General features: G+C 38.1%; 1 protein-coding gene across 3 annotated transcripts in view; it reads right to left on the minus strand.

Annotated features, from left to right (window-relative positions):
- Positions 1–27,210, minus strand: part of ARID4B (AT-rich interaction domain 4B) — an 87,532-nt gene that overhangs the window by 34,980 nt on the left and 25,342 nt on the right. For 2 of the 3 annotated variants that reach the window (XM_083830072.1, XM_083830073.1), the window contains exons 3-11: positions 22,690–22,800; positions 17,993–18,058; positions 17,301–17,391; positions 12,968–13,047; positions 10,972–11,063; positions 8,721–8,859; positions 5,197–5,276; positions 4,157–4,230; positions 3,193–3,338 (exon numbers count right to left, since the gene is read on the minus strand). In XM_083830072.1, the coding sequence (XP_083686198.1) occupies positions 3,193–3,338; positions 4,157–4,230; positions 5,197–5,276; positions 8,721–8,859; positions 10,972–11,063; positions 12,968–13,047; positions 17,301–17,391; positions 17,993–18,058; positions 22,690–22,800 (879 nt within the window). The remainder of the gene's footprint in view (positions 1–3,192; positions 3,339–4,156; positions 4,231–5,196; positions 5,277–8,720; positions 8,860–10,971; positions 11,064–12,967; positions 13,048–17,300; positions 17,392–17,992; positions 18,059–22,689; positions 22,801–27,210) is intronic. The other variant, XM_083830071.1, reaches the window with a different exon arrangement.

Genomic DNA, 27,210 nt, shown 5'->3' on the forward strand with positions numbered 1-27,210 from the left:
TGTTAGTCATCTCCAAACATTTACGAATCTCTTAAATAATCACTGAGTACATGACAAGGCTTCCTAGACAATGGTTTGAGGCAGGTATGTCATACTCTTGCCATCTTTATTTCCAAGTTAGACAACAGCACTATCAGGTTACTCTGTATCCCCTGATGTATTTGTCCATCTCACAAAGGACAAAAAAATGGCTTATATGCCCAATAATGAAATCCGTAATAAAAAGCAACGTGCTTTAAGCAGCATATAAAATTCACACGGTATTGTAACGCAGTACTAGGGAAGAGAAGGTCCTTCTCAATCCTTCTGGCTACTATCATATTCAGTAAAGGAAAGGGAAACAGCTTGCCATTCTGTTCCGTTAGGAAAAAATACAGAAAAGAAGGCAACTCATCTCTTTTGTAGAGAGGATTTGCATGTCTTCTCCTATGACAGCATCTATATGTGAAGCCTGGGACAATGTAAGTAAGAGCATGGGGGTGCGGGGGGACGAGTTTTCATGTCCTGGAAAGCACTAGGGCAATCTGCAGGTGGATTTAAAAAAAATGCTCCGTAAAGAAGCAGCCCACAAGTACTGTTTAAGAAGAGATGTTGCTTGATAGCCAGGACGTTAGAGAGACAACCTACTAAAATCAGAGAGAAGGCTGTTTCTGCAGAAACAGAAAAGACTTTTAAAAACCTCCTACTTCAGCAGATGATTGAAACAATAGATACCAGAGAAGAAATTATCACAAGAGCTGTCATAGTTAGGTCCCAAAATATTTAGCTAAGATGAGATCTTCATGTCTAGCACATGGAAAGACTAGCTCGTACAACATTGCAGACAACTAAGAGCAGCTATAGAGAAAGCTCTGAAACTGCCTCTCCAAAGAGAAAGGGTACAAGGTCATACACTTTCAAACCACATAGCTAAAAAGATAGCGTTTTTTTTCACCTAAAATAAGTAGAGATGGAATGATTGCTATATGACGACTATATGTCAACCTGCACAGGTAAAAATCTACTTACATTCATCATGCCCATGGCTGGACATAAACCTGCTCTGGAAGTTTAAGAATTGCACTGGTCTGACAGAAGTAACCCCCCTTGCTTCTCAAAATATCAGAGCATAAACTCCAGCAAACTCGACTATACAACTTTTGATCAGAGCTGGCTGATCTCCTGTAAGCTTAGAGAACAGGCAGAATGAACTCATGAGCATGGAAAGGTGGCAAAGTTTTTACCTCACACTTCGCGGCCTCCCTAAAATAAAGAAGTGAATGAAAGCTGGAGCATCGGTATGCCAGAGCCACAATTTCCAGGGATGATGTGGTCAGAGAAAGACTATGACAAGCATTGATCAACCATCTCCTTGAATATTCCACTACAGTTGGAATTTCAGTTTACTACTTCAGTTGTCAGTTGCATAACAGATTAGAGGAAGAGCTCTTGAACCTTAGTGAGAGGAAAAAAAAAAGTGATCATAGAGGGAGACAGACTGAGTACCCTCACAAAATATGCAGGATGTAAAAGACTCTAAAGTCCCTCTTCCAGCTTCACTGCCAGCCGTGAAATAAAGCTCTTTCCAGTAATTTTCTTCTTGTCATTGTTTTTTCTGGACCTAAGACTGGGAGAACAGGTAGTTAGAAAAACAAGCATGAGGTAGCACTCCATATTTCCTGTACAAAGGACAAAGGTGGAAGAGGAGTGCACAGGCTCCATGCTTTGACTGAAAGCTCTTCTTCTTTACATCAGGGTAGCCAGAGTAGTAGTGATCCTTCAGTAAACCACGATAAAAGAAAGGTACAATAAATCAGATTTCTTGGTAGTTATTTGAAAGTTTCACAATCTCTCACCATTTCCTTTTCACCACTAGCAAACCAGTAAATTCCGTTTCTTGCAGTTAAAAGCAGAGAGTGAAAGAACAACACAAGCTGCTTGCAATTTCTGCTTTGCAAGAGGACCCACAGCTATGGGCTTGGCAAAGCAATTTGAGAGTATAAAACAGTGAGGGAGAAAGGGAACAACTACAGGGTGACAGACACACAGAGGAAAAAGACAACAACAGCATGACCATGCCAGCCTACTTTGGTTTACTTTTCAAAAATGCTAAGAGCACGGGTCAGGAACAACAGCTTAGAGATGCCTCCTCAGATATTGTTCCTGTGTAAAAGGTAGCAAACTTCCCTGTGTCTTGGAACGTGTGATAAATCAGATACATACTGTGGTAATAGCTCTATAGCCAGTAAAAGAGTTTATCATTGTTTATGTGAGCAATTATTTACAGTAGTGCTAAAATCATGCACTGAACTTAATCCATTTCCACAAAGGGGAAAAGAAATCAACATCGTCATAATATCTAATAGGCCTGAGATAAGATAAACCACAAAGGGAAACTACACTCTTGTGCATACTACAACGCACTCATCAGTTATAACAGAAAGGCAATGTTTTATTCAGATGGAGAGTGACCTAAGAATTCGAAACCCATCTGGGCCACATTCAGAAATGTGATGTTCTGCATTGGTGAAAAAGAAAAAGAACACCTTTGCTTTTCAATACTGAAACAGTATTATGCAAAGAAAAGGCCTGTCTACCTTTGCATAAAGTTGTATGATTTAATTGCTGATGTTTTCAAAAGACAATAGAAAGAGTTCTTTGCTTTAAAGTTCCCAAAACGTACCACATATCCTTCCTCAGGAACAACCGAAGTATTTTTTAGTTACACAGATCTTCCCAACTGAAAGACTATTGCACCTTTAATAGGTAGCAGGTAAGTTCTATTAGAAAATACTTACAAGTAAAGGAAACCTTTCCTTCTTTTAGAAAAACAATATGCATGTGACAGCACACATCAATAGCTATCCTTCACCCTGCTCAGTCCCCAGCAGGTAGTGCAACCCTTCCACCACTGCCTTAAGATCAGCATGGGAAAAACTGCAAAACAGGATCAGCCTCCGAGCTTCAATTTCTATTTTTTGTTAGTTCCCACTGGCACAGTCTTTTGACTACACGTGCTTTTTGCTTAGTGAATCAAAAATATTTGTTAGACTTCGATATTTTCACGTTAACTGGTCTTTGTTAAACAGAGATTTTAAAAGCTGAGAAACAAAAGTGTTGCCTATGTTAAGATATTATATGCTGCCAAAATAAATATTAGCCTTGCTAATTTGTGTCAGGTGTGTATCTATGCTATTTGCTAACTTCACTTGCCTCTTCCTCACTGCTGTTATCCTCTTTTTCTTTTTCATCTTCTTCCTCCTCCTCAGCTTCACTGCTGGAGCTGTCTTCTTTCAATTCTGTTTTCCAATTACTAGGAACAGTTCTGTTTTTATGAAACTCAAGGGCTTGGTCAAAAGCTGTAAGAGGACAAGCCTTTGTTAATACTGCAGGAAGAATCAATTTCAGCAAATCTTTTAATCAAAAAAAAAAAAGTAGTTGAGAGGAAGACTGCTAATGAACTGTTCCACCCCCAAATTAAAAGAACCTCAATATAATCCCCATTGCCCATCGTTATTTGTCTTACCCAGTCAAACCAGCTTTGTCTTTTCTGCACATCAAATTACTCAGAGCTATTATTAGGATTATTACCATGTTAGTAACTACACATGCAAACAAGGACCTTATGTATTAGGCCATACATTAATACTTGAAAGAATTCTTGTTTCAACAGCTGTACACTGTGGTTTACGTACATTAAACAGGGAGAAGGAGAAGGAAGAGGAAATGAACACAAACCCATTTTAAGAGTTCCATCACACAAACTTAAGCTTTCAAGTGAGTTTACAATTCCAGTTTCTTGACAGTGCATAAAGATACCTGTCTCAAACCTACGAGTATTATGGTACAAATAGTTCTAAGAAGGTCTAACACAACAGACCAAATACTAAATAACCTATAAAGCCAGCATGCACTGTACAATTACATCCTTCATTTGGCACGTCTGTGTTTAAAACAAGATAAAGTGTTTTTTCTTGTTCTTTGAAGAAAATTGATCCTCTAGGCTTTCAGTAACGTTTACCTTCAAGATATATAGGATCCTTTTCTGTAACATAATTTAAGCTTTTTTTTTTAAAAAAAACACAAACCTATTTTATACAAGTTTGGTTCAATTTACATTACAAAGTAAGCAGGCACACACACAGACATCACTTTTCATAAGAAAATATATTTTTACCTTGTTTTAACAAAGCATCAGGCTTTGGGGAAGTTTCGCTAATCTCCCGGACATCTTTTCTTGGCACAGAAACACTAGATAATTTAGAAAAACATTGAAAAAAATATTAAAATAACACAAAGCACTTTTTAATTTCTACCGCAACTATACCCAAAGAAACCAATCTGAACAGGAACTTGGGCTTGGGGAGAGAGGGCAGGGGGAAACCTACACACACTTGACTGCACACACACTTATGTGCATTTCTGCAGTGACGTGCATTGATGCATAAGTAACTGTCAAATGGAACAGGAAAGTGATAGCCTAGACTTAGTAACTAAACTACAGTGAAACTGTTAAATATTTCAGTATCTTTTCTGCAAAAGCATTCTGTTAAACCAAGCCAAGGAGAATAAATAGCTGGAGCTTTTTAAACATGAACTAAAACCCAGAAAAAAGAATTGACATATATCAAGCTTCCTCCCTGACCAATATGAGTTTAAGAATATAAAGCTTCCTATTCTATTGTATGTCCCATACAATTTGGTTTTCTAGGTTTCCCTGTCTTATTTCTTCATTTGAATATCACATCTCTTTTCCAAAAACATGATAATATGCAGCTGTAGTCTATACTGAGACAAACATATACCTTTCTACCTCAAAAAAGTAATTCTGTGCACACACACATACATACCACAAACAGACATCTTTCCATGGCTGGATAAACCCATGGCCACATCTCTGAAAAGCAGTGCCCTGTTCCAACCAGAGCAGGAAAAATAGGCTCAAGCTGTTCTCAAAGTCACGAAATACTGCTTTGTTTGCCACAGTTGTAACAATGAAATTAAAACTAATATAGATTTATGTACTTTGTTGTTAACAACGGGATGCAAGGCTAATTCTGTCACCATGTAGGCCATTGACAGTTTTCTAAACTTTAGAAAAATCTTCACAGAAACTTTTTGAACTGATGTTATTAATACTTTACCCAGCATATCTCATACTATGTTTCCCTCAACTGGGAGGCATTTTATTTAATCAACCTCTACATTCCTACTCACAATTTGCCATCCTTGAAAGAGCGAACGAGAATATTGTCTTTTTTCACTGCAATATCATCACTACAATCTGGACAAACCACCTGCAAAGATATTACAAACACAGTTTAGAGAGAAAAAGGAGTAACAGGAGAGCAACAGTATTTACCAATGCTTCTCAAAAATATTTTGGGCTCATTTCTCTTCAGCAACACCGAGATGAGAGCAATTGTGACCCCTCATAACACAGAAGTGATAGCCTCCTGAAATTACTGAATGTAGATGTCCATGCTTGCTTCCTGAAGGGAACTGGCTGCTGCTGCCAGAGACATGAAAAAACAACCTCCTCACAAACACGAAGTACCTGCCATGTCACCAAGGCTGACTCTACTACTCATCCTAGACGGACCGGAGTTTCACCAAATGCTGCCACCTGAGTTAGAGACCTCTTCTGAAAAATTTCCGAAATTGCAAGGATATCACAACCCACAGTTTGGGGAAGGGGGGAGGACACCACAAACCTTGCAGGATTTACGAAATGCAACTTTGTAAGAGGAGAATTCATAAGTTACCTACCTAGAAAAGTGTTTCAAGTACATACATTATGATAGGCTGTTTAAATCAAAGAGTAGATTAATCAAGTCTAGCACTGAGACAACATATTAATTACTTGTTGCAGTTTTATAAGCTATTTGAAATGTGCTAAACTAGTATAAAAGTCACTAATTTAAAAACTTCAGGAATTTAATAATATACATTACTTATTGAAATTTCAAACTTTGAGAACAGAAAAGCAGTCCTTTCCATCTCTTAAAACTTTTATAGTTCCCTAAAAGTTAAGAAAATTCCAGCTGCTATGAAACCCTAAGGAGCAGCAAATTACCAGAGCCCTAATTTAGTCCTGGTAAATGCCTCCTCTCTTGTACCAATTGCTTCCAGTCTTATTTTTTCCATCAAACACATGAAAGATGCTACGTGATAGATTGTCATCTTCCTTCTTACATAGGTCACCAGCCACGGTGTTTTACATGTTAGAGTCAAAAGCTCCAATTGATCTGGAAACAGTTGTTAATCATACAGCACAGCCTAAACAGCATTGAAGTTTTAGCAGTCAGAAATTCTTTCACAAGTTGAAAAGCCACTTAACACTATCTCACCTAGTACCATACATCAAGCAACATCATCTCTATTTTGCCTGAATCAAGTTTTCTTAATTTCCTTGCAAAACAAAATCCACTGCATTCACAGGAGGATGACAGAGATGATCCTATGTAAGCTCAATTTTCTGAAAATGCTGCAAAGAAGATTTCCTCACTGCACCTTCCAGAAGCCTTCAGGTATATATTAAAACCCAGCAAAACTATAAAGCTTACCAAATCACACTATCTCACATGAGGAGCAAATACCAGGCCTTTTTAAAATTACAATTAGCTGTTGCTGCCAAAAAACACCACACAAAAGAAACCACCCACATAACCAAAAAATACATGCAGGATTAAACCAACGTAGCCACCAAAGATTTAGAAAATATATAAACCAAATTTAAACCTCTATGGTTTTAGATTGTAATTTATAAATGTATCTGGCTATAGGACTGATATCCAAAGTAATCAGTTCCTACTACTAATCTTGACTGTTCTTCACTGTAAAAGGTTTAGACTAATTCCCGAACTTTCCACATTTGTGCGGCTTGTACAACATCCATGTGTTGTAACATAAACCATCTCTGTCCACAGTATCAATAACAGTGAAATATTTTGTGGATACATATTCTTCAGAACATTAAGCCTGCATTTTCATTTCATTATTCCCATAGTTCACAGAAGCACAGTTAGCCACACCATAACATTTAAGCAAAACCAGTCGGTAACAAAATACAATTACTTTGTTGATAAAGTGCAGGTAATCACTTATAAGGCAAAAGAATGGAGAGGCACAGCTAGAAGGGGGGGAGGAAGGTGTTTGGGGCATAGATCTATTCCCTGGCGTAACCTTTCAGGTTACATACAGTACGATGTTTATTTGCAGCGCTATAAACCTGATTACTAAAGTAACAGTTAATCTAGGATAAGCTATTTCAGAGTTAACAAGCTCCATCCTCAAACTTCCTCCTCCTACTACTTCTCATTCATTCCAGGAAACTCCACAGAGAACAAGCTATTCCATTCTCCAAATGACAGCTAAAGAAGGAACAGGGTGTATCTTTAAGTACTCCTTGGGAGAATAAGCAACAGTTCAGTTAATCTCTAAGGTCTGACCCCCAGCTATCCTGATTAGTAGCTCTACTCCATGCATTTAGAATGGCTAACAGGGCCTACCATGGAAACTGCTCTCAGTTACGTGCATGACCAGAAGGACCAAGCCAACAGCGTGACACAAAACACGTCAGCATAACTGACCACTGCTCAAAGTACAGCTGCGTTCGGTACCAACCAGGAAGGAGGGGATATTGCACCAATTTGGACGACAGCCTTCAGGAAAGAAACAGCTCGATTTTCTTGTCTATTACTGCAAATTTCTGTTAAAGCTCCCTTTCATTAACGTGGCACCTCCTTGCCACATATACTGCCCTCTCCCTTGCTGTAAAAGGAGCTTTAATGACTCATTCTCTCCCACCAACTTTCCAAAGGGAATCCTGCTGAAAAGCTTCTGGACTGCATTACGAGACACAGGAGGTGATGAGTAGAAAGTTACAGCTGAGAGATACTGCACACACTACAAAGAGTTAAATGCTACAGCAGCAGCATTTCAAAGTCTGAGCACAAGTCTTCCCAAAATTAGATAAAACATTTTCAGCAGTGAAGTTCTCATTGCCAGGGAGAAGTTATTCAAGTATTTGAAATTAATAATATATAAATGAAAAAGCCTAGTACTGGAGGTACCGCATATGGAAATACATTAATTTCTAAATGTATAAGTCAGTCTACATATAATCCTTAGACTAACAGTGATTTTTTTTTGTTTACTTTTTAACAAATAAACCTGTAGTAAGTGTCTTTAAAATAAATAAAAACATTTAAGATTTGTACTAAAAGACTCTGGCACTATTTTAAAGGAATTCATTGGCAATTCTCTATTACCTACCTAAAGCAAAAAAAAAAGAATAAAATCAAATGTTTTTAATCAAATAGGTTTACACTGGAACTAGAAAAATAATGTCTACCTAATTACTAAACTTTCCATCTTTTTTGTTCTCATACTTTCTCCCTTGATAAAACCAGGCAATTCAGAAAAACTATATACGATGGCATAGGTAAAAAAAAAACACTCAAATATTATTTCAGTGGTACTACTCAACACACTGTCGAGCTGGAAGTAGGCCAGCTAGTTCTGGCTGTTTGGAAGAAGTAAAGCCATTTATCAATGACTACGTAAATAAATGCATTCACATGCACAGCATTTCCTTTGACTACTATGACATTCAAATTTTAAGAAACATACTAACATTATAGATGAACCCACTGAAGAGGAAAAACAACACCTTTATTTAATGCCTAGCAAATGCATTAAATTCTTTGCAAAATTAAAAATAAAGATGAAAGTCTTACCAAGGCTGGAAACCACAGAGCTTTCTTTTTATCCACACTGAAGCAGTCCACACACACAACTTTTCCTAGTAACTCATCGCTTTGCTTCCTATCATCTTCATCTTCATCGCTGGAAGAGGATGAAGATTCTTCTTCAGGACTAAATGACAGAAAAAGACTTAAAACTCAACTGCTCAAATCTTATCTACTATAATTAGAGGTGAACCAGAGCTAACTATCTAAGAAGCATAAATGATAGTGACTTGAATTGAATGGTATTTTAAGATAAACGTGAACAAAAATATTTATAGGGACATAAAATTTTATTTTTAACTATAAAAGTATTCATAATACCAAAATATTACAACCTCAGAAAACCACTGTCTGGACATTCAAAACTAATTCTGAACAGTGTTTCACTAGGACAAAAATACTGTGGTAACTGTAGTTTTGGACCATCATTAAGTGGAAATGATCCCCCCCCCCCCCCCTTTAATGTCTCTTTGTACTTTAACAGCCATAGTCTATAAACCTGCTGTCATCTGTCATACAGAAGACAAAGTTATTCTGAGAGAGGACAGATCTGTGAAGAAACATCAGCTACAAAGATAAATAGCAAGAAGAAAAAAAGTTGTTTATTTATCCTGAAACGGTCTGAGTGGGTGGGTGTGTTCAAAGATCTGCAGTGATACATTTCAATGAGTGCTTCAATTTCACATTGAAAAAAGTAGATGGGCCAAGGCACAAACATATTTTGATTCCAAGAAGGTTCCAGCTCATTTTTTGGCTGTTCCAGTAGAAAGTCACACCTGATTTTCACCATATGTGGACTCAAAATGTAGAAGACTACTCCAACTAAAATTTCATGCAACCAATTAAAAATATTCAGCACCCCTGGCTATATATAAACACATTATGTGTATTCTTCTCTTCTGTTATTATTATTTGACTATTTCTTTAGACTACTCACTTTGAAGGTTAATTCTCAGAAAATACACAGCATGTTCAATAAGCATATAATGCAGAATTTTAAAAGCTATCTTCCATTTTTCATATAACTACTTTTGTGCAAAAAGCTCAATATTAACAGAAGACTCACAGTTAGCATTTGCGTAATGGATGACAGCTGTTTTATAGCCTAAACTGAATTACTGTTTTATTTTACCCACCTCAATTTTACATCATCTGCAGCGCTCATAAATAAAAGGATTTTTTCCCCCAAACATCCTTTTTTAAAAGTATTTATTTCTTTTAAAACACAGTATAAAAAAGTCTTTCAAGGCTGCTTCTTGGGGTTTGAGAATCTCTTGTGGGAAGAGAACAAAGCTGAAGACAAGAAAAAGCCAGGACTACCTTAGAGAGTCTACAACCTAGCTCAGTTCACCAGCATCTTGTACAATTTGTCTTTTTACCCAGTTTGGTCAGTATGAACCATAAGATAAAAATAAGCATCCTGTTTCTGCCATAACAACATCCTGTGTAGTTAGGTAAACAGAGAAGACAACAACTCAGAGACACCAAGGAAGCTGCAATCATGTCTGCTGTGATACGTGCCAGCTTATTCAATCTTTCTCCTTCAGTACAGCAGAACAGTAAATCAATATTCAAGTAAGTTTGTATCACCTGTACAAATACAGAGCAATATTTATGATCAAAAAGACAAAGCAATGAAGGATAATCCAAGCATGACAACTCCCTTTTTATCCCTGTCACTACTACCTCAAAACTTTAAAAACAAGAGCAAGAGCAGAGTCAATTGAGCATTTCATAATGATTCTTCAAGATCACAACCACCAAGAACTCTGGAACCCAGGAAATCAAATCATTACTCTTGATCTTGTTTCTTTGTTGTTGTTGTTTTATTTTTTCTATCTGTAAGCTTTGCTCCAAACCATAACATTGTTCATCTATTTCTAAAAGCCCTTCAAAGACCTTACAATGAGAAACCAAAAGATACCAGGAGGATTCCAGTGCCTTCTACAAAGACCTCACATCAGCTAGAAAAAAAAACTGTGTTGCAATGGCTTTAGTTTAAGTCCAAGAGATTGTCTCCACTCACTTGTCAATACCTGCCACTATTTCAAATACTGATCCCATGAAGACTTGCAATTCTTGCATGCACTAATACAGGGAAAACTGACTTTCAGTCTGAGTGCTGAACAACACTTTTCATATAGCTTGCTCTTTTTTGAATATATGACTAATAATAAAAATAATAAATACTGGGAACTTCAGAATTGGGTAAGAGCACAGACAAAGACATTAAACTTACATGTGATTGGATCTCCTTCCCCTGTTTGTTTTCTTTCCTATAACAGGAGTCCCAAAGTGTTCAGGATTTGTGAGTGGAAGCTGATCTAATGTCTGTTGAAATGAAAAAAATACATGTTTATACACACTAAAAAAAATTGCAAAGTTATTGTCCAAAACATAAGTTCGGACAACTTGGTTAAAGTAATTTTTGTCAATACAGAGACTGTCTCATTACAAAAGTACTTTTAAAAACAGTGATGTTTCTGCTGTAACAACGCATTGTGTGTGTCAGCAAGGCTACTAGAACATCAACAGAAGGACCTCACAGACCTCCAGTATCTTCTTCAAGGCTGCTGTTACCTGTTTAAAAGAGTCATTCCAAATTTGAAGGCTGCTGGTACACAGATTTTTTTCGGTACCATAAGCACCTCTTTTCATTCTTTGAAAGGTGGCATAAAGTCCTCCAAAATAAACACGTTCCTCTCAATTACACTTCTGAGTTTTGTGTGAATTTTTAAATGTGAAACATCTACTAGAATCTCAAGCATCTTCCGCACCAGGCAGACCTGAACTCAATAGATATAATAAAATTGGCTTTTTAAATCTTGAAGTAAATTACTTGTGAGCATGGCAGACACCCTAACAGATCCTGTAAACAATGTGAAATCAGAGATCAAGCTAAAGCAGTATCACAACAAGATAATCGCGTGACATCAGTCTAATTGCAAGAGAAGTTGGAGCTGCAATTTTCCCTGCTAAGTAGCTTTACAATCATGAGGTAATTATTAGAAACACACAACATGCCCTTCATTGAGAGTTGGTGACAATGAATTGCTTATCAGCAACTTTTATCAAGACATCAAAAACTATGATAAGAATGATCATAAAATGAAAGTAACAGGAGTCACCTGAACATAAGGTTTCTTTCAAACTGACGAAATAATCTGAACTGACTCTTGTTCTGCCAGCTGGGTTGCAGATCTATCTATCTATACACACATACATATACACACACTGAAATTTTCAACCCACTTACTATAAAGTAAAACTCCTGAATCCACATTAAAATAGTATTTTTGTAACTGAAGCAGCCTGATTTTCAGGCATGCTGATCATTAGTAACAAGGAATTAATGGGAGAAACAATGCAATCTTTAAAATTCTGGTATTTATATCTGAATCCAGATTCAGGCTTCCACTCAGGCACTCTTTAGATTTGCCTAATCCTGATTTACCATTCTAGAAGGTATCTGAACCTTTACAAGAATGCAGAAAGTAGGCAAGAAGCTAAGCTGACTACAATAACAAAGAATACTTACACAGAAAAAAAAACACCTTACTGCAGTAGCTTTCCAATAAGCTAGCATGTTTACATAAATCCGCCCATCAGTCCAGATTGTGTTACATAATAAAGATGAAAAGGCCTTATTCCGAAGTTTGAACTATTTAAAATTTGCTACAAATATCTGCATACTTAAGACACAGACCTCCCTTAAGACATGAAACAGCTTTAAAATACTGATAAACGCCTTCAAATCAACAGGTAACAGCAACTTACGATTTACCTAAGAAAAAACCACGGACCTTTCAAGTTTATTGGCTATCATGAAGTTACAATCACTTAAAAATCCGTAAGAACTTAAAAATATCTAAAGATGTACATTTACTATGTACCATTTGTGATTTTTTGCAATGAATACTTACAGATATTTTTAAATTTGTAAAGCAAAGTAGTTATGTGATTGCTGCCTTTTATGTAATCCCCAATCCACGGACCATTAATAATATAAAAGTGATAGATGTGAAACGTTGATTTTCTTTGTTAACTTACACAGTTTGGTGAAATTCAACTATATAACTTGGTTTAAAAAGAAAGCCATACCCTGTAGGCTATATTTTACATAATCACCATTTTTAGTAGCATGGATGTACACAACATACTGAAGACTGAATTACTAAAAATATATCACTTTAAATTTTTCCAAATTAGAAATTGTATTAAAATTCTTCAATTACCTCACTTTCAGCAAAATGTCGCTCTCCTTTTAAGCACAGCGAAGAACGCCTAAGAGTCTTCTCATCACCATCATCAAATACTGTCACCATGTAAGAAGCGAGGCAAGGGGGAAAAAAGATTTGATCTTTATTTTTTTTTTTAAAAAAAAATCAGGATATTAGTAATCAATTACTTTAAGTGTCAGAAAGAATGAGATAAGATCTTCCTGTAGCCAGGCCTTACAAAGCTGTACCTGGATACTACTACATATCCAGTAAAGCATTTGCACAGACTGGCCAAATATTTAAGCTGCTGGCTCACTGTAGTTACTCCATGCTTGTACTTGTTAAATGGAATCTTAACTAATCAGTAGTTAAGCACATACAATTTATAGACCAGCACACAAAAATAAAAATCAATACAAGCTAGAAATGAAAAACAACTCTTAGCATTTTCAATTTTTACAGAACGTTATTTCAAAACCAGAATTCCTACAATCCTCAACTGGAAGCTACACTTACTGCTGAGAAACACAGACTGACATATGGAGAAAAAAAATTTACAGTTCAATGTTATTTGAAAGTTCAGCATTTCTCCCTGCTGACCTCATTCAGCTAACCTGTAAAACAGCAGCGATAACAGCCTAATGAGGATGACAACAAACTGGTCAAAGAACAATCATCAAAATCAGGTGTTGTAAGAACTGTGGAGCTCCTGGCTTCTTGGCTCCATGCTACTTCTGCTGTCACCAGGCTTTATTATCTCTAGCAACTGAGCAAGGTCAACTGGAAAGAAGTTTGTACAATTGGCTTCAGCTACGTACTTCTTCCATTTAAATCCAGAAATACATCGCACACATTCAAGGTGGTATCTTTAGAAGTCGATAAACTGGTCATATAAAAAGTAAACTTTTATCAAGTTTACTACAGGTACTTAACGGATGAAAACTTGGTGACAAGTTTTAACTCAGGTAATGCTTGCACTGTTCAGTGAGACAAGAACTGACTTCCTCTCCGGCCCCCAACGGTGATGACAATTATATTCTTGTCCCCGCACTGCAGTGACCTTGAAGACTTTTGGGGGCAGGAAAACAACCCCAAGATTAGATTAAAAAGATTAAATTAAATGTTAAAGTTTCAGCAAGTTCTTAACATGTCTCCTTCACCTTCATTCAAACTTTCTCTTCTGTCAACAGTGTCTGAATCAGGCTCAGCAGTAATCTCATTAAAATTCAATCATGTGGTAGAAAACTAAAAATACATAAACACTCTGACAAACAAGAGCCAAAATAACAGTGTTCAGAGAATGGCTGTCAACCAGCAAAAGATGCCTGGCAAGATCAGAACTTAGTTTTCAGCCATGTCTGACTATCAAATAGTGGGTGCCATACTCTAGTTTTAACATCTATTAAATACATATATATACACACACGCAAAACTCCCAACCATTATTTATTTGATATAAAAGAAACTCTTAACTAGTTCTGAGATCTTTTTTCACCCTTATATAATGCAGTACTATTGATGAACAAAGAAAAACTACCCCTTATGACTACCATTCTTTGTTTTTACACTGCAGTAATTGTTGAGTACAGTATAGTGATAAAATAACAACTATAGATGCACATCTGAAACTTCAGTATTTGTTGAAGAAGTATTAAGGGCAAGAACTGCACAACAGAATACACAGATTTTCTGAGCTGCATCTCAAATGGTCAACATATAATTGAGCCCTCCCTTTGTTAAGGGAAGTAGAAGGCAACAGGTTCCTAATTCAGTTTGTGTTAATTAACGTAACTGAGTCTCCTTACATAATGAGAGCTTAAAAGAAGTCTATCCTCTTCAAGGGATAAGCTGACTACTATTCAGAACTAGGTAGGTAGCCAGGTTATATATCCCGAGTGGTAATCTGCTTGTGGCCTCTTCCCTGCCAGAGGGATCCTTAATCTTTTTCCATAACACAAATACATTCAACCAAAAAGCTTCATCCGCCTGAAAGACTTGTGCAGACAGTATAGCACCGATGGCTTTAATGCATATGACGTTCAAATCTAATGGGGGCATTCTCAAAGCAGTCTACTGAGCAGACATACAAATGTGTATTGCATTGTAAAACACCAAACCTGAAACTGCAAGAAAAAAGCAGCAAGGTAATGACAAAAAGAGTGCGAAAGGAGGCGAGACTACTGCACGTGTACAATTCCACATTTTTAGTAAAGCGATATTACATTTTTTTTCCTCACAGTAAACAATGAGTTTAAGTGTTAAGAGTATCGCAAACTTTCTGAAGACACGTTTGAATAATGGAATAGTATCAAGTTACCAGGATTAGTATACCTTGTGCTTCTTGACAAATTTTTACAGGACAGGCAAATAAATTATGCACACCGTGTACACAGATAACTTTGCCCATGCTAAAGGCTATACTGGTTACTGGTAGCTTGTTGGTTTTTTGTTTGTTTTAAATTAATTCCCATCTTCCTTTTGTAAGAGAGAAATAGCACGAAAAAAACTTACAAGTGAACTCACGTACAATTTCTATTTAGACAACCTAAATAATTTAGTGTTAAGAGAGTCTTCAAGCAGACACAAAACGGTTATCCTAAATTTCACACACTACTGCTGCAGTGGCACAAATGGTAATACATTAACAACTTCAGGAACGCTACTACTTCAGATCTGTCCTTCCACAAAGTTTTGTGTAGTTTGTTTTGTTTTAATCAAAACAAAGTAACTTTATTCATAAAATCATTAATAGCGCAAATAATTTGATACTTCTCAGCAAGCGCTGCAATTACATTAGATAAATCTGCTGGCTAAGAAGCATGCTAATTCTGAAATTTGGTAAATGCCAACTAGCCCTTGAAGCAGGACTTTCACTCAGACCTGCAAAGTCATCACGGTCTGCAAGGTAATTTCAAACCCATTCCAGTCACCCTCCTGACAAAGATTATTCTAATCATCCACTGCTAGAGTCAATTCTCTCTTAAAGTGCATTACACAGTCAGCAGCTGTGATGCTTTTACTGATTCTGCAAGGTCAACATGCTTTTGTCTACTTTTATCTACAAAATAAGGTTTTTAGTCTCAACACTTACATCTCTTCTTCCTCTTTCTCAGACGCAGAATTATTGGCAGTCGTACTTTGATTTACAAAAAAACACATGACACCAACTTTCAGAATTTAATCTGCACTGACTCCTATCTTTTTCTTTTTGCTGAACCGTTAACCTCATGCTTTCTCAGAAGCATAAGCATGGACGTACAACAGAGATCTAACACCAGCTATACCATTTTGTTCTTTAAAGTTCTCACATCTGATCTACCTCTATACTAATTATCAGAACTAACTATGATGTCAGTTTCTGTCTTTATACCCCATGTTTCAACCCATCCTAGCCTGGTCTCTCCTTTACTTATATAGCCTACTTCTCCAACAGGAAAACAAGTATTTTCTGCAGCACTTACCTGGAAGACTGTATCTAAACTCACAGCTCTATTCCTTTCTAAAAGGACTAAGGCTAGGGAAAGTTAGTTTTTCCCTAGCTGTTCAACAGCACTTTCGCAGTAACAACCCTTAGTATCTTGTTACAAATAAATCTTGCTAAGGTTTCAAGACCTTGTCTTCATCTTCCCAAGTCCTGGTTATCTATCCAGGAGACGAATAAACAACTTCAAGAAACAGGTCACTTCCTACAATAGCTTTAAAATTACCAGTGCACAGACGGAATATATGTTATCATTCTACCACTGACCAGTTCTCCCCAAGATTTATCTACTGGTACATAGCATTAAAGGGTAAACCCATTTCTCTAAAACCTATGGAAAAATAAATAAATAAATAGATCCAAGGTTTGCTTGTTGGCGCATGGATACATCATCTAAAGCCTGAAATGTCATATTCTAGGATAGGCAAAATGAATAGGAAAAAAAACGAAAAAAACACCAAAAAAAAGCTGTATCTCTGGTTTCACAGGAGTGGTTGTCAGGGCAAAGTCTAAAAGTAGGGAAAAGTATGTATTGCAATTTGAATTGTGCAAATGTGTGTGACAACATACTTTGCTTCAGAATATTTAATAAGAGCATATTAAATACCTAAACAGTACCCAATTATACAGCAGCTCACTAAGTCTGTATCTTACATCCTAATTTCACCTTGTGGTGGGTGAAGTTTCTTATAAAAACCCAAAATAAGAAATTTTGATTTTTTTTTTTTAAATGCAAACTTTGAATGCTTATGTAAGGGTCTTCAAAAAATTTCTCTCACCTTGTTTAAGACACGTCCAAGAAAAATACAGGTTACTGGCTTAATTTAAGTCACGAGTTTTATTCAAATACATAATTATTTCTCTTACCTACAGTGTACCAACTTGCATCTGTTAATTTGTTGATCACTGCTTCCTGGTAAGTTCCATCTGGATTCTTCACTTCCACAACAGTTCCCACCTAAAATGTAAAAGCCACTTAGCACCAGACAGGTTCTAAAACAGACAATGAAGTTTACACTTCTGTATTCAGCAAACAGAGTTAATTTCTATAGGCTTCGTTAAATATACCACACCTTTTCAATTTCATTTGAATCTGTTTGTACTCCTTAAAACTTCTTTTTTTTCATTCCACTAAAATAAGCCAACTAACTGAGCTGATTATTTCCTGCCAGCAGGTGGGGAACAAGAACCAATCTGAGTGATGTCATTCTCTTGTATAAGAGCTTGCCCATCAAATCCTCCAGCCGAGTTTTCCAAAGCAACAGTAACTAAAAATCAGAGCCAGCCAAACTTCTTAGCTTTAAGGCCAAGAAGAACAAAGAGGCTTGCATCAGCCAGTATGCTGTATCCCCTTTAACTACAGAGGAAAAAGTTAACATGAAAAGGAAGCATATACCAACGTTAGCTTTGCAGCATTACCTTTTATGCTTCACAAAACTATCTGGCCTAAGTAATAAAATGAACCTTCCTCTTTCACCTCATACTACACATGCACATTTACTTCAAATGCTGAAGAATGCTTTTCAAAGTGTTCACAAAATATAAAACAAATGTATTACCTTTAAGGGACCCTTTATGTGGTCATCCTGCACTTCCACTGTTGAAGAATCATGTCTAAAAGTTACCTAAAAAAATATATAAATCAACTGACAATCACTTGATACAATTGAGCAGCATAAGCACATGCAATGTCAATAGCCCTTCCCTTACTCTCATCACACAATCAGTCACCACAATCATTCCACTTGCTGAAACTTTCATTCATATATTTTAGAAACAACAGGAAACAATTTCTTAGTTACCAAAACTGTTTTTACCTTTCACAAGACCTATTACCACCAAAGGAACTGACAAACAATAGTTTACCAACAATGTTTAACAGCTCAAAACAATATTTGCACATCTGTTAATGATTTGAATTGTACTGTTCTAGGACCACAGCAAAAAAAGGATGAAGTTTCAGAACTTATGAGCATAAATAACTGTGCAGAAACATTTACATTTCAATGCTCTGAAACCAAACAGTTTTAGCACCTGTATCTAAACCCATATCATGGTGCATTTTTTTGCTACTGCGGCTGGTTGAAGTGCATTTTCTTCACATACTGCTGAAAGACCTGTATGAAAACATACAGGGCACGGCTGTCAACTGAACAAAATGAAAAACCCAAACAGAATGCTCCAGTTTTTCAGTTAACGTCAGCCTAGCCATTGAGATGCTAGTAACTGGAAATAAATGTCCGGATTGCTAAATTTTCATTCTTCCAAAACTTAAGTAAAGCCTGCAAGCATTTCCGAGGCATTTCCACAAGTCATTGGCTGTGTCTTTAACCCAGCACACACTGTCAGGAAAATATAAACTGGAAATTCAAATTTATGATTAATATTACCTGCAGCATCTGATACAGATATTGATCATTCATTTCACTCTGAACTAACTTGATCACACACTAAGTCAAAGGATCGATGCACCTGAAGTTTTTTTGTTTTTTTTTTTTATCCCCACTCTGGTTTTAAAATTCAGGGAAACCCTGAGAAAACTCTGGCATTACATATATATATATACATTTTATTAACACACACAAATGATGTTCTAAAGCTCGCCAGAGCACACTTGTTTAAGTGTATGATGTTTTATTTAGTACTCACAATAGCTAACAGTAATACTACATTAAGTTGGAGAACTTGGTTCACAAGGGTGCCCAAAGTTATGTTCTCGCTATAGCTGAGGTTTCCTGTGCAGAACACAGTGATGGTGAAGTTCGCTTCAGAACAGATACTGTTTTCTAACACCACTTCTCTTACTTTGAATCCTCAAGAGTTAAGTTTAGGAGTTTTGTAAGCCTTGACAGAAGCAAACAGTTGAGAATAGCACCTAAGACCAGGACTGAGGAAAGCCTACCTTGACTGGCTGATTAAAAAATAAACACACTACAATGCTTTACTACCCTCAAGGTGTTACTTCATGAAGTAGTTATCTCGTCCATCTTCTGTTAAAACCACAGCAATACCTACTGAAAGTATGTTCTTTTTAGAGCTGCATCATCCTACCTACGGATGGTAAATACTTCCTGTCTGACAGACAGACACAAGTCATACTTTGTAAACTGAAAGCCACACAGAAGATTCTGGACAGGGATTAACAGAGCAAGGGCCAACCTTCTGAACTTCAGCCTGATGGGGATTTATCTAGAAATCAAAAGTTCAAAGTTTAGATGCAAAATAATCCGACACCTGTGGTCACTCAGACGAAACAACCAGTGTATCAATTCTGATTTAGAGGCAACTGGTTTAATTAACTTTCTGTAATTATCTTTAATGTGTTTCACAGCATAAAGAAACTCTATCCAAAACCATGAGCCAGCCACAGTGTACTACAAAAGAAAGAAGAACACATCAAATTACTATTATGTACTCCTGCACATTTTCTCTTTTTAAAAGGCTTATTGGGAACGTGCCTCTTTTTCAAGAGATTTTGATACCAACAGTTTTCACTTCCTGAGATTTCCAAACATATTTTTAAAAGTTAAAAAAAAAAATTTACTGGGTATTAGCAGAAATCAGATCTGACCAGCAGGTCATCACACTGTTTAGATTCGGGTGGAATTTCCCTTTTCTTCACCTTCCTGAAATGAGGGTCCTGGTAAGGCTCTATGTAGCAGATGCTCTGCTACTTTCTATTTAATGAAGACAGACTCTGAAAACAGTTTCTTCTGAAATTTCTGTGCAGGGTACCCAAATAAAACTGGTGGGTGGGGATGATGGTGCTAATTGTGTTTTAGAGTACACTGTCAAAATAAACTGGTTTAAATAACTAAGAGAAGCTCTAACTGATCCTATGAAGAGGGAGTGGCCTACCAGTAACACCAGAAGTTGCATTCTTTAGTCAAATTTGTAGTGTCCTCAAAACTTTTCATGAGTCCAGGCAACTCTCAGTTTTACTCCTTTACATGGCAATGTGTGTAATGAAGATACGCTGTTTAATGTAAAGTTCTTTACCATGTAAGTGTGAAGTATGGCATCTATTGATAATGAAGTGTTACACACATTGCACTTGAGTTGCATTAAATAAAAGTTACTAAATTATGTTGCTGATGGAAGAGTCATTATGAAGGCACACCTCAAAATATTCCAGGAAGCAGTATTTGACAGATGAAGAAAGCAAGTAAAAGGTGAAGTAATTAAGTGTATTTTACTTTCCTAAAGATGACAAAACTTGACACCGAGGAAAAAAAAAATGTTGCTACCCTCCTTTCTCAGAGCAACTATTTTTGAAACTTAAATGAAAGGGTCAAACTAAAATTTCTCTTATGAAGTTAACTGAATTTTTGGCAACTAAGAGGGAGCTCCCAATACAAAGAAGACTAAGATATATAGTGTGTTGGGGCCAGGAAAACGTCTGTTAAACAAGTGGAAAATAAATGTAGCAGATAAACTATCAAAATTCCAAAGTACAGTTGATAGTAAGAATTCTGCTTAGACCAATACTGGAGAAAGCTTGCACCCTCCAGAAAGAGGAAAAAATTAAGGGGTCACTGTTAAGTTTAGGGATGATACACTACTGGTGCAGGACAATCAGAATGAAGAGATATTGATACTGTACTCACAGACAAAACAACAACAACAAAAAACCCACACCAAACCACAAACCATGACACCACAACACACATTACTCTACAAAGGAGTAACTGTACAGGTGCTTAACTGCCCTAAGTTATGCAGTAACAGATAGTGAAGGCTCCCTCTCTCTCTTCCACCTCCTGCAAGACTTTAGACACAGCCTCCACAAGCAATTCAGACTGAAAATTCAGTTACACTTCAGGATCTTGCTGCAAAACATTGCAGTCACCAAGCTGCGAGTAAATCCATACAAAAATATTTCTCAATGGACACCACAAAAGTGCAAGTGGCCATCTAAGAATAAGAAGGTGGGCTGAAAGTCCTCTAAAGTGCTGGTAGTAGTTAGGACTTCACCAATCTGTGCACAACACAATTCCTGTACTTAAATACTGACACTTCACACCTAAATACCAGTACTTAATAGCTTAAATTCAATGGTGCTGTAAAACATAAACCAGCTCATGCTGTTAATAGCTATGACTAATGAAATGAGAAGACCACTCATTTGCTCTAAAGGCTTTTTAAAGACGTCAGATTTAAGACTAGCATCTTCTCATCACGGTCAACATTAATCATCACATAAGTGACAATATCCTTCCCATCAGGGCTTTTGGAGGCAGTCTGCCCTTACACATAGTATAGGCAAAATTGGCCATAGCATGAGGGCAGGTTCAAGCCCTGCACGACAATTTATAATGGAGACTCTCCTATAACATGTTACCTCCACTCACAGGGCACACGTTTTTCACTTATTTTTATAGTAGATAAGAAAAATACTCTGCCAGTATAACTGTGTTGCAGAGCAACAATATAATTTCTTTTTTATAAGTACTTTTGATCCTTGCCCTGATATATCTCTGTATAAGGTTAAGAGGTGGAGCAGAAAAGTAGTACCTGCTCCCAAATTAGAAGCTTTTAGGGCAACACTATCCAAACTGAAATCTAAGGACTTTTTACAGCAAGGACTTACTGCAAAATAAAAACAAGCTAAAATATTTTTTAATATTCCTAAATGAACAAACAACAAATAACCAGACAAACAACTTTAAATTCCCAATGGGTGTTAAAACGTCTCTTACATTCCCTCCCCACAATTTTTATTTCTACTGCATGTGGCTTATATTGATTCAGTCAGTCATTAACTAGAAACTGTAAAGATTAGGTGAGATTCCCTGCTTGCTATTCCGTAGGACTTAATATGCCAAGTCTTTGCTGAAAGACAGCAGGACTTCATCTTATTCCTGAAGCATTATGTAGTTGCCTCTGCAAAATGGCAGTGACCTGAGCTCCTGAAGTAAAAGAAACGATATTAAATCTACTTTTGAGAAGCTTTATCTATTTCCCAAAGACATTGTTCCATACATAAACCTACATTTGTCATTTTACAGCAACTACGTTAAAGTCAGCCTATGGCACTGAAGGCCACAGATCCTGATGGCAGACAGATGACAAAGCAGTGAAGGAAACATAATGTATCTAATTGCATGGGGAAACGTGTGGGGGAATCCCTCCCAACCCCATAACAAAAACACACTTATTGTTATTGTAAAGGCTGTGCTGCCAATCTCCAAGAAAAGGACTACGTGGAACATACATTACTTCTTTTCCCAAAAGTATTTGCAGGAAAAGCACATACCTTGACTTTGACAAGTCTTTTTGCTGTCTTGATCTTGGCTTCACAGAAGGCTCCTCTATACTTAGCGCTCACATCAGTGCCCACTGTGAGATAGGGAGGCTCATCAATGGCCTGGAACAGAAAGGAAAACAACTGTTTTTTAATTGCTGGCTGCTGGCAATACAGCTATCATCGTCACGCTAGCTTTTTGTGGACAGTGTTACAAAACAGCTCCATAAAACTTAACCTGACAGCATATGTGTATCCCAGCAGTAGAAACACAGAGTGCAGCACTAAACTCATGCAACGACTACCGTAAATATAATAATCTGACACCACGGTTGTCTGCAACAAGTCACCACATAAACCTCCAACCTCTGCACCACCGGGGGATGCTGCAGGCAGCCAGCCCTGCTCTAATGGTGAAGGCCAACCAAGCGTTTCCACCTTCTCCTATAATTGCCTCAAGATTTGAGGCATCTCTTGAAGACAGTGGCGTTTGTTTTATTTCTCTCAAATACTAATCAAAAATGAGCCTGATTTAAGTAGAACATTTCTGGAGAGACTTTTTTTTTTTTTTTTACTCTTGAATAAAGTAAATTATGTGGATGGATGCTTGCCAGGAGCGTGTCCTGAGGGACAGAGTACAGCAGGAGAATGGTGATAGAATGAATCCACAACAAAAGTGAAGGGCCCAGACAAAGGAATAGGTTCTGCAATGAGCAACAGGAGGAACAGGTAACACCCAAATAGGGAAACAGAAGAAGGGAAATAAACGTTCTGGGGACATGGGTAGAACAAGAGTCCGATTAGCATGAGTGGGCTCAGGAAGGCTGTGTTCCTTCAGAGGAGGTCCATCTCCTCTCACCCAACCTCTCGTAGTGTCAGCTGGGGGAGGAGGTAGCAGAACCACCTCTCCGGATCACTTTGTAGAAGCTGGGTCAGAAGACAGAAGGCAGGGTAAATGAGAAACAGCAATGAGCTACAGCTCCAAGAGCTGCAGGCCTCCATGCAGCCCTAAATAACAACTGTGGAGAGAGATCTAAGCCCTTGCCTAAGCCCACGTGATGTCTATGCACCCCTAAAGATTCAGGCACAGATTACAAGAGGCAACGCTGGCACATCTAGGCTCTCTGCAGGAAGAATATGGAGATAACACAGTGCTCTACAGCTCTCCAAGCTACTGTTGAGGCTGTGCATGTCCCTGGGTGTTTGCACCCAACAGCAGGTAGCTCCCCCTGGCTGTTTCCAGCTCTGACAGGACACAAGTAAAGGCAGGCAAGTAGGTACCTGGATGCTTCAATGTCTGTCTTCCGGAAATGTAAGTTTTGCCAAACTTGAAGCCCAGTGACATGAGCTGCTACAATGTTAACTCCGTACTAATAACATTTTATCTTGACTCTTCATTCAAGTCTAACACTCATTTTCAGGTAATAAAATATATTACAGAATACTAGAAGATTGTCACCAATATACTCCGTCAAGATCATCAGAAACATGAATGCTCTAATGAATCCCAGCCCCCCTTCTCCCTCTCCACATGCATGCTTGACTGCACTAGAGTAGTATATCCATGAACACATATCCATTTCTATTACAGATTTAGTAACAATAAAATTCAACTGAGATTAAGTAGGTAGCTGTTAACAACGCTGGGATTCAGAAATTCATTTCCTTCTGTAACAGTGCAAATATAGTACTTGCCTTCAAGGCAGGCTGAAGTGCTTTACTTACTCCTCCTGGAAGGATGCTGAGACAGGGACTCAGATGGTGATAAACTTGATTTTGCTTAGTGCTCTCAGTAGATCAATTGACTGTTTCACACAACATAAATCTGAACAGTGGAAAACAGTCAGATTCTCTTGCAAAGTTAGTAAAGCTCTACGAGGGGAGCATCCTCCTGATCTCCCCATTCCTTAGTGAAGAAACTCTTCAACACTACGATGCTGATAGTCTTTCATGTCAGTTATCTTCTAAACTTCATAGGAAGTATAGACTATCGAGATTATTTTAAGACAGATCGCTCCAAGCACGCTTGTAGCTAGAATTCTCCTACAAACACACACTGCAAGAGCTGGTTGTGTCAGTACCAGTCTATACCTCCCAATACAGCCAAGCAAATGATCTCAAGGATGATCTCGAGGACAGTCTCATAATGTTAGGTTTAGCTTACGGAAAATAAAAAATGCCTTTTCTTCACTACTACTGAATCTTAATTAAAAAAATAAAAATAAAGAGAAGAGAGACATTTTGAAGCTCCAGTCTTTGTTTGGAAGTCTATGGATGAGAAACAGGCAACTCCACAATCATCAACAAACTTCAAAATAGGATTTCAATTTCTTTTTTATGAAGAGTTTAATCAATACAACTAGTGATTAACTTATCATTATTATGGCTTACTTTTAAAAGTTTCTTCCAAAAAGAACATTCATGTGAGGAACGAACATCTGCAAGAATTGATCTCTGTTACTCCCCCAGAAGTTAATTTTGATCCTTAGTCTAAACCTCCTGAAGCTACTGTTACAATGGTTAACTCCTTTCACTGGCATTAGTTAATATTTAGCACTGTAAATAGAGTAATTGTGAGGAATGCCAAACATGGACCATTTGCTTAACCACTGTAGGTACGTACTAGAAATACAGTATCAGAGTGGCTTTGACATAAATATTTATACCAGTGAAATACACTTCTTTATTAACCACTATGAATCATTTAGACATTTTAAAGTATCCAATTGCCATTGGAAATCTTTAATGGATGCACCTAGGAAAGCGTTCTGTGATTTTAGCATTCCACTGAAAGATGTGTTAAATGATTTTTTTCCCCCTAAATCGCCTAACTGAACTTTTCAAAATACCTCCCTCATTCTGGTTGATAGTATCAGCTGAAAACGGCAAATTAAAACAACCAGCAAGATGTGATGCGTGACAGAGAATGCAAACTCAACATGCAAACAGCGACGATCAAAGCCTGGCATCCGTTTCATCTAATCCGTGCTGCGACTTTGTCATTTTCACCAGCTCCAGATGAGTCACCTGTTCTCAAACAGGTTTCAGTCAATTCCACCAAAATTAGACGGAGATTAAAAATAAGCACGCGGCTATTTTTACCTTCCTGTTATTCCTTCTCGGCTTTGTGCTTACGCCATTTAATCGACACCCTCACACCCAGAGCCAATGCATCCCCGCCCGTTTCACTCTGACACGCTTTGGCAGGACGTGCTTTCAGTCTCTTTGCTTCCCAGCGCCCGCTACCAGAGACACACCGCGCACGTTACAAGGCGGCTGCCAGCTGAGAACGTGCTCCGGCAACCTCGGACCAGGGGCACCCTGAAATCAGCGCCGCCGCCTCCGCCAGGGGAAGGAGGAGAGGCAGCCCCGGCAGGCGAGGCTCCGTCTGCAGACGAGGACGTTGGCGGCCCCAGCATCTCGGGCGCCGGCACCGGAGCCGCCGAGGGGCCGGCAGCAGGCGGCGGTGGCGGGGCGGGCCGGGCCCTGCGGCTTTAAGAGCGGCGCCGGGAGGAGGGGCCGGCGCCGCCAAGCTGCCAGAAGTTTCTGGCGGCCCGCGGCGGGTGGCCGGGGGCTCGCCGCCGCGCTCGGCCCGGCCCCGTGAGGCGGCCCCGGGGAGGGCTCCCGGCCGCTCCCGCCCGGCTAACGCGGGGCTCTGGGGGGGTACCCAGCCTCCTGCAGAGCAATGGCCCCCAAAATTCTGATTGTCAGCCGTTTAAGTGCTGGCTCCGTGTTTTTACATACCCCTCAAGGCTGTTCCAGGGCTCGGTTGGACGGGTCTTCTTTTTTTTTTTTTTTTTCTGGACGTTTTGGTATTTTCCGTCTACGTGGGATGAAATCATCCTCACACCTCTTTCAGCCGTGCTGCATGACTGTGCTGGAATTCCTTTGCGAGGTCTGTCATGCCATGCAGCAGCTGATAAAGCTTCTTTACATTGTCCTCTGCCTCTAAGTGCTTCTAATACACCGTGTGCGAATGCATTATTTCTATCTCCTAATCTGTATTCCTCTGCACCGCACACAGGATGTTCCAAGTAAACCACATGAAAACAAGATTAAGCATTCAATCTAGAAACACAGCAGACACGCTTAGGAGGAAAGCCTGCAGGACTGCTTTCAGATTAATATGCCAGGAGAAAGCTGGGCCTGTACCTTCCCCCTTGGTCTCTCTGACAAAGTTTGCAAGAAGCCAGGATTGCATCTTGTATTAAACATTCAAAACGCAGGGCCTATCCACTTTACAAAGCTCCCAAATCAGGAAACCAATGAAACATATTCAAGAAAGCAAAAAACCACAAACTACTAAAAAGTAATGACTGGTTTTAGTTTTCAAATGGAAATCTAACATGTTTGTTTTCAATAACCAAGGTTTACAGAAAGCCTGTTAAAGGCCTTCTCCCCTGCCAGGAACCCAAATTAATTCTTTAGGTTAAAAAAAAAAAAAGCTCAATACCTTACTTTTTTTTTTCCTTGTTCATATTAAGCAACAGAAACAATGGAAATACTTTTCTACCCTCCACGCTCTATTTAAAA

Source organism: Anser anser (assembly GCF_964211835.1).
Source record: "Anser anser genome assembly, chromosome: 3".
NCBI classification, from domain to species: Eukaryota; Metazoa; Chordata; class Aves; order Anseriformes; family Anatidae; genus Anser; species Anser anser.